Source organism: Osmia lignaria, unplaced genomic scaffold, assembly GCF_051020975.1.
Source record: "Osmia lignaria lignaria isolate PbOS001 unplaced genomic scaffold, iyOsmLign1 scaffold0016, whole genome shotgun sequence".
Classification (NCBI taxonomy): domain Eukaryota; kingdom Metazoa; phylum Arthropoda; class Insecta; order Hymenoptera; family Megachilidae; genus Osmia; species Osmia lignaria.
The window spans coordinates 13,260,446-13,268,916 of NW_027478168.1; the positions used below are offsets into that span (position 1 = coordinate 13,260,446).

Below are 8,471 nucleotides of genomic sequence, written 5' to 3' on the forward strand. Positions count from 1 at the left end.
TAACCCCCTTCTTTTGTTCGGCCAGATGTTAATTCGTTTCCTTACAGGTCCAGCTTAAAACCAACCTCACCAGAGGAACGGCAACAGGAGGGTCGCTCGCGTCCGCGACCCCTCCCCCTGAATGAGAGCGCAGCATGGAAGCGTGAGTGACCGCGACAACACCACGATTGTGCACCTTTCCTCGCAGTTATTGTGTCCCTATCTCTTCCCTTTCCCATTGCATCTACCGTTTCCGGTCAAGGCGGGGGGGTGTTGTAACGTGGTGACACCCGTGCCCCCCCGTTACAATCGCTGCGCTTTTCCCATTTTACAATTCCACCCCAAAACCACCCGTAACCCTTCCCTCACCAAACCCTTTCCCCCCTGCTCACCGGTGGCGGGCCGATGGAGGCGACGGAAGACGTACGAGGAATACCCGCAGAAGGAGCTACGAGGCCGGCGACAGACCTCTACCCTTCCTCCAAGGAAACGGAGCAACATGGGACTCCGAAGAAATAGACGAAGCTGCCCAACTGATGCAAAACGTCCACCCGGAGCCATCTGTCGCCGAGCCCGAAGACCTCAGCCCACCCGTCATCGCGGGATATCCGCCAGCCCCATCGACCCCGAGCACCGGTGTATCGAAGATCGATAATCGATCTATCCCGTTGCCGGAAGAGGCCCCCTTCCTAGTCCCATCCCCTCCCCAAAACCATCCCGCGACGGTTTCGTCGTCGCAGCAGCGACGGCGAACCGTCACTTGAGCCCGAGGCTAGCGTTGCGAGTGATAGAGAGATTTTTGGGAAGCAATAGAGAGATTTTGGAAAGCGGTAGAGAGAGAGTAAGAGAGAGAGCGAGAAGTTTTGGGTGAGTCCCTTATCGTAATTATTGTATTAGCGAGATCGAGGCAACGGCTACCTTCTCCGCCCGCGCATTGTTCGACATAGGGGCGAGTCCCCCTTTTATTTTCCAAACACGAAGTTTTCCTCATTCGCGTAACGTAGACGAACTTTCCTGCGAACCCCTCCCGACCCTAGAGATTTCCCTTCCCACACTAATCCTCCTTGCGTACTCCCCCGCGAAGTATTGTACGGACGTAAGTGCCCCGAGACCCATCCCCTGTAAGACACTCCCAATCACCCCCCTTTTCCCCTTTTTTTTGATTCAAATCGCCACAGCGAGTGGCTGGCGCTCAACGTTGTGAGAAAGAGAGAAAATCGTAGAGTAAAGTCGGCGAAAGGAAATTCCGTATAGAGTGAACCCCGAAGAGGGTCACAAACCATAATATTGACTTATTTCTTTACATATTAATTAATTAATGCCTGATGTTGGCCCGTTTGAAGTTTATCTCTGATCCCATTGATTTAGCATAATTATCTTTTCGATTATAGTATTGTATACCAGACTTATCTTTGATGGTAAGTCTGATGGTAAGTACGGTTTCCCAGGATTGCGCGGCAGCACGATGGACGGTTCTGCAGTCGGTAACTGTGTAACTGGTAATTGGCGCGTGGTAGGTAACTACTGCGCGGCAGATAATTTGCCTGTGGATAGCCGTTACGGAGTGAGCGGCCGAGTATCACTGTCTGGTAAACGGAATATTTGTTGCTGGTAATATCCTTGGTACTGCGGTTGATTACCAACTAGGCATAGCTTGCGGCTTATGGTCATCTTTTGTAGGTACATTATCTTTGGTTTTGGTCATTTTGATTCATTTTGATTTGTTTAAACTGTTTTGTTTATGCATTTTCGCTTTTCGCTTATGAGCACTTATATATTCTCTACTATAATTACTTAATTACTTAATTTGATGGTTTGATGGTGTTGCGAACCTCGCCTGTATGTATGTGTGCAATATCGTGTGAATCTAGCTGGAAGCTTGTAATCACAAGCATTGAATGAAATGTAATATGGCGACGATGCCATAAGAGTATGGTTGCAGCATGTCTGCATTATGTTATATCAATGCTCGTAAATTAGGAGCCAAAATTCAAAGTAATAAACAAACAAAGGAAAGGACATTGTAAATCGTTCAGCGCGGGTGGTCGTGCTGGGAGAGAGTTGGAAAACCAGAGAAATAAGACTGTCACACTTGAAGTTTCTAAGAAACTAATATATCGCGGGCCGTATCTAATTCATTACTCTTAACGAAAATCATGTTGATTCTTGAAACTGTCGAAGTCACTTCGACATCCTGCTTATTTACAGAGGGTCGTAAATTTTCTTAAGGGTTGCCTTGGCTCGCTAGCGCGAGACCTTTTTATCTTTCGTTCTCTCTGGATCCCACGCTTTCTCTTAGCACGTGTGCATGGAATCGTTCTCGAATCTTGGCGGAGCACCACCATCTTCCATTCGCCTGAGGGTGGACCGAAGCCAGGGAGAGGGACCGCCTCCGGACAAGGATGGACTCCTCCACCATTGGGCCAGGGATGATCCTGAGGGAGGATTCAGGATCCAGCGAGGAGGGGATGGCAGCCAACATCGATCGAAGATCTTCACCGCCAAGCTCAGAACGATTCAAAGCTTCAACCCGTCTGGATATAAATTTTGAAAAGGAAATAATAAAGTTATTATCAAAAAATATCTTTAAAACGCAAAGTGTTTTCATTTTATTAAACGCCGCGCCACGAGCAAAGCGCTTCAGCGCTTCACGGGCACCGTACCCACGTTCGGCCTTTTATAAAGAAAATCCCTAGAACACTTAATACACACGCAACAAATTGGTGACAGCGGTGGGATATTCAAAAAGGGATATTTAAAAAAAGGGATAAACTATTAAAAGGTGATGAGTTCAAAAACGTCATAATTTTAAAAGGTGTATTCAGTGTAGTAACTGCAAATAACGCAAAACAAAACAAAGTGATTGTGTTAGACTTGTGTACGCTTTAATAACTTTGCCGGCTCGCGGGCGTGTGTTAAATAAATAACTGAACGTTTTACGGACTGCTCCATTGAGCTTTTATAATATAAGTGAACATTGTTAATATTATTGCAACTTCTCCCTCTTGAGTTTTGGCACGGTTTCCTCAAGAGCGTAGGGTGAATACCGGAGACAGGTGATTTCGGCTGCCGTGCAAGCCATCCACCGGAATCACATGCATCTTGCTCACATCGTCATTGGACCTCTCCTCAATTTGGAAATAGAGGTAGATTAAAACAATCTGGAGACCTGAGGGATCTTCTCACGGAGCCAAGGACAGTCAGAAGCAGCGGACCACAGATGAACATCATCAAATCACAGAACCAGAGGATCTCCCCGTGATTCAAGGCCAACCGAGATAACGGATTACCGACGGACGGAATTTGGTGTTTGAAAATAGAAAACTCGTTAAGTGAAACCTAAACGTGATTTATTGTGAAACGTTAGCCGATCGCTTTACCAAACTGTAAGTCTAACTTATAAGTAATTAGACTATAGAGTATTATTTTTATAATTACCATTAGTAATAATTTGATAAAATGCCGCCGTTTAAGTTAAAGTACATGCGCGCCAAAAGGAGTCGCAAAATTGGCCTGCGGGGTAATACATTTTTGGTGGAGGAATTAAACATAGATTCATCGAATGTAGAATCTTCTTCATCTTCCGGGGCATCTTCTACCGATCTGCAATCGAAAGAATTAGGATTAGTTCCAATTCGACAGTTATCCCAGGGGATTGATACAGTTATGGCGAATAGTACTTCTATCCCTTTTAATAGCACAATAACTGATGTACCTTTGTCCTCGACTACGGTTGCTGCTGCTGTTTCTAAAAATACTCCAACCTCTATAGAGTCATCTAGTATACTTTCAGAATCATATCTTCGTCTCTCTCTAGTGAAGGATTTGATACCTCAGTTTGACGGTAAATCCAGTTCCCTGACTGAATTTATTAAGGAATGTCAGCTGATTAGTTCCAAAGTAAAACCTGAGGATAGAGCCGGTCTTCTGTTTTTAATTCGTGGTAAAATCGTAGGGCACGCAAAATTAATACTTTCAAATCGCCGAGAACCAAATACGTTAGACGAATTAATTGGATTACTTAAAAAGGCATACGTCCGTTCGTTTAACATGCATAGTATTAATGAGGAATTTATGGGATTGAAACAGGGAACTAATGATTCGGTAGAGGTTTTCGGATCACGAGTAAGTAAGATATTAAGTACCGGAATAGAGGTAGCCAAGGACACATACAATTCTGAACAGTTAAGTGGTGTTGTTGATTTATTGAATAATACAGCTATAGCTACATTTATTAACGGCCTTCGGAACGGAATGTTAAGAATAATGCTTAAAGACAAAGATAGTAAAGAAATACCGGATCTTGAAGCTGTTATTGACATTGCGCGTAGATTAGAATCGGTAACGGTCGAAGGATCGAGATTGTCTCCATCTTCGCAGCCTCTTATTGGGAACGCGAATGTCCGTAAAATAGATTTCGATGACCGCCGATGTTTTCAGTGTAATAAAGTGGGACACTTGCGAAGTCACTGTCCCCAAATTCAAGAAACGCGACGAAATCCTTTAAGACAGGAACAAATTAGATGTCGGTATTGTAAAAAAACCGGTCATATGGAAGCGCGTTGTTTTAGGAAACAAGGCCAAAACTCACCTCAGCCTCAAGGTGTTTTTCCTCATAAAATCACGGATCAGGGACATTTAAACTCAAAGGGCGTTCCACGTCGGGGAGTCGCGCGGAACGAACCATGGATTGCTCCCTTCAAACCCGTCGGGCCTGCTCCCAGGTCGAAATAAAAAACATTGGGCATTCTCCGGTGATAAAATTGATTCACAGCTGTTTCCATGGAGGATCTGCTGACTTCCTCATTGATACGGGCTCACAATTGAATCTAATAAAACACGGGAGAATAGTTTCTAATGTAGAGATAAACACTAGTGTCGTTTACAATCTCACCGGTATTAGTTCAGGAGGAGTGTTTACCTGCGGAGAGATTAACGTCAAGGTTCGTGACATTAACGTTAAATTCCAAATTGTTCGGGATGTTTTCCCCATCGCCGAGGCAGGAATTTTGGGAATGCCATTTTTAGAAAACCAAGATGCGGTATTAAGATTCGGGAATAGTATGCCAAATAGTCTACAGATTGATGACGAATTTTTTGTTCTCTCATCATCTTCTTTTAAATTGCTTCCTCGTACCAAGATACTCATATCCGTCCCAATTAAGAAATCTAAAATCAAAGTAGGTTACATAAGGAGGTTAATTACAGATCCGGGTGTTTATATAGGAGAAGCTTTAGTCGCACAACAGAATGGGTTTGCAAAAATTTTCGCAATCAATACTAACCCCAATTGCGTAAATGTAACTATATCACCGGTTGAGTTAGAGGAATTTTCAGAAAGCTCCTTATTACCCCGTTCAGGTTGTACAATAGATTCAAGGTTAAATCGGGAAAAAGACAATGCTCACAGGTTAGTCCAAATAGCTGAACTCTTAGAATTGAATGACCTCAACGAAGTTGAGCGTGCTAGCATCTTGGAAATTATCAATGAATTCCCTTATCAATTCCATTTGCCGAGAGAAAAACTAGGTTCCACTAAAGTTCTTCATCATGCAATCGTGACAACAGATGAGTTACCAATTAATACTAAACAATACCGTTTTCCACCTATTCATAAAGAAGAGATACAGAAACAAGTTACCTCAATGTTGGAAAATAATATAATTCAGCCATCGGCCTCTCCCTACAACTCACCTGTTTGGGTGGTCCCAAAGAAACCCGGTCCGTCAGGTAAACCTCGTTGGCGTATGGTCATTGACTATCGCAAATTAAATGAAAAAACTATCAGTGATGGTTATCCACTTCCCAACATTACTGATATACTGGATCAACTTGGAGCAGCAAAGTACTTTAGTATCCTTGATTTAGCTTCCGGTTTTCATCAGATTCCAATGGACCCGAAGTCAAAAGCAAAGACCGCTTTTTCGACCCCTCATGGTCATTATGAGTTTAATAAGATGCCTTTTGGGTTAAAAAATGCTCCTGCTACGTTTCAGAGATGTATGGATTTAATATTGTCAGGTTTACAAGGAATTGAGCTTTTTGTCTACATAGATGATATCGTTATATATGCTGATTCTTTGGAGGAACATTCACGTAAACTAAGAACTCTTCTGGCGCGTTTGCAGAACGCTGGCTTAGCTTTACAGCCTGAGAAGTGCAGGTTTCTTCGTCATGAAATTGGTTATCTGGGCCACGTTATTTCCTCAGAAGGTGTGAAACCTGATCCTGGAAAAATTAGTGCCGTAAAGTTATTTCCTTTACCCAAAACAAAGAAAAACGTTAAACAGTTTTTAGGATTGATTGGTTACTATCGACGTTTTATCCCTCAGATGGCAAAAATTTCTAAGCCACTGACGCGACTTTTAAAAAGTGACGTACCTTTTGTATGGAACGAAGTTACTCAGTCTGCTTTTGAAAGATTACGCGATATTATCTGTTCGGAGCCTCTGCTTCAGTTTCCGAACTTCAATCAACCATTTCTCGTAACTACGGACGCTTCAGACTATGCAGTAGGAGCTATATTAAGCCAGGGACAAGTTGGAAAAGATCTCCCCGTTGCATATGCATCCCGAACCTTAAGTAGTGCAGAAATTAATTATTCCACGATCGAAAAGGAGTTATTGGGCATTGTGTTCGCTGTTGAGCATTTTCGACCTTATTTATATGGACATCAATTCACTATAGTTACTGATCACCGGCCATTAATCTGGCTACATAACATAAAGGATCCTACATCCCGAATTATGAGATGGAGAATTAAGTTGAATGAGTACGACTATGACATAATATACAAACCCGGAAAAGTAAATTCCAATGCCGATGCGTTGTCTCGTAATCCTCCAAACTTTTCTCAAGCGGTACAAGTTTCCTCCTCTTCGAGCAATGCTCAATTAACAAATTATACTCCGACGGACAACACGGACGCCTCACCTTTTGGGCGGTTGCGGGAGGATGTCGTGGGCGCCAACGATTTGCCTCCCGTAAACTCTGGAAAGGTTGAGAATACAGACTTAGATGATGCATCAGGAAATAACGAAAAATTAATAGCCGCCGTTTTCTTTACACGTGGACAAATTGGGATTGTTATGGAAATTGACGATTCTGACATTAGTTCTGTTGACAGCGACGCATATCTAACAGCAGACGAAGGGGAAATGTCGCTCTCCTTAGAGACAGAAGTGTCTAGAAAGAATGAAACCCCTTTTGATGCCGCTAGTGAATTTAGGAAGGATGATTTTGATGAAGAAAGGACTCCGTTACGTGGTTCGGCACCGGCGGGTACTCTGATCGAGAATCGGATAGGCGATACAAAAGCACCCCGCTCGGGAGTCGGTCGGAAAGTCGTCCATGTGGTAAAGGGTGCTCAGGTTGGGTTGAATCCGTTGGAATCGGATAGGCTATATGATAGTACCCCGCTTCGGATCGCCCACCTGAGACCCGTTTTGTGTGATACGGAAGGGGCTTGTTGTGATTGGGGTGCCCGGGCTCTGGTTGGTTCGTTGATATCGGATAGGCTATACCACAGCACCCCGCTTCGAACCTCCAACCCGGGACCTGTTGTTGATATCGGGATGGGGGCTGAGGAGCCCAGATTTTTACGGAGCGGTATCATTGGGGGTGGAACATCGGGGACGCCCGATATGGATAAGATACAACTTAATAGAAATTATTATTCAGTAGACAGTGACTTACACAGACGAAAAGACGTAACAGTTTTGCTGACAAATACATCCTCGCCAATACCAGCGACTCACCTTTCTCATTCTCCCACCATCCTCTATACAAAGGATCATCTTTACATGCGTAAGGAAAATTTTATCCATTTTTTCTCCACAGACTATGAAATCACGTCACAAACAAGTAAAGATCTTATAACGCATGGAAAATTTCTCTGTAGAAAGAGTAAAACAGTACAATATTAATGTTGAGGAAACGTTAGTTTTCACAGATGAAAGGTTTCGTGTTTTTCACCTTTTTGTAAAAGCATCTTCGGTAGAGCAAGTAGATCCTGTTCACCTTGAATCTTCTTTAAGCTCCCTTAAACACCTCATAGATTCTTTGGAGGTAAAAGGTATCAGCATCTCTAAATATAATAATAATATTGAACCGATTAGTTGGAATTTTCTTGAACATCATTTAAAACAGAAATTAAATAGTTCCGAGTACACCATTACGGTTTGCACTGGAGAAATTATATTACCATCTCTAACAAATAGGCCTCTCATCATAAAAGAATACCATGAGTCAACCGTAGGTGGTCACCAGGGTGCCCATAAACTTTATGAAAGAATTAGAGCAGATTTCTTTTGGCCAAACATGATTAAGGAAATTCCTAATTTTACACGTACTTGCTCCAGTTGCCAAAGGTATAAAATGCTCTCTGCAAAAACAAGACAACCCATGAAAATCACAGACACCCCAAAACAGGCGTTTGAAAAGGTACAAATGGACATTGTTGGCCCATTACCTTTGACAAAAAAACAAAACCG

At 43.0% G+C, this 8,471-nt stretch overlaps 1 protein-coding gene across 1 annotated transcript; it reads left to right on the forward strand.

The window, feature by feature from the left end:
• Window positions 1–222: 222 nt before the first annotated feature.
• LOC143306623 (uncharacterized) lies at window positions 223–4,849 on the forward strand. The gene has a single exon (XM_076693070.1). The coding sequence runs from the start codon at window positions 3,439–3,441 to the stop codon at window positions 4,711–4,713; it is 1,275 nt and encodes a 424-aa protein (XP_076549185.1). The 5' UTR covers window positions 223–3,438; the 3' UTR covers window positions 4,714–4,849.
• The last annotated feature ends 3,622 nt before the right edge of the window (window positions 4,850–8,471 follow it).

What these genes read in the sequence shown, in the direction of transcription:
- LOC143306623 (XM_076693070.1), top strand. Translation starts at nt 3,439, where the DNA reads ATGCCGCCGTTTAAGTTAAAGTACATGCGCGCCAAAAGGAGTCGCAAA.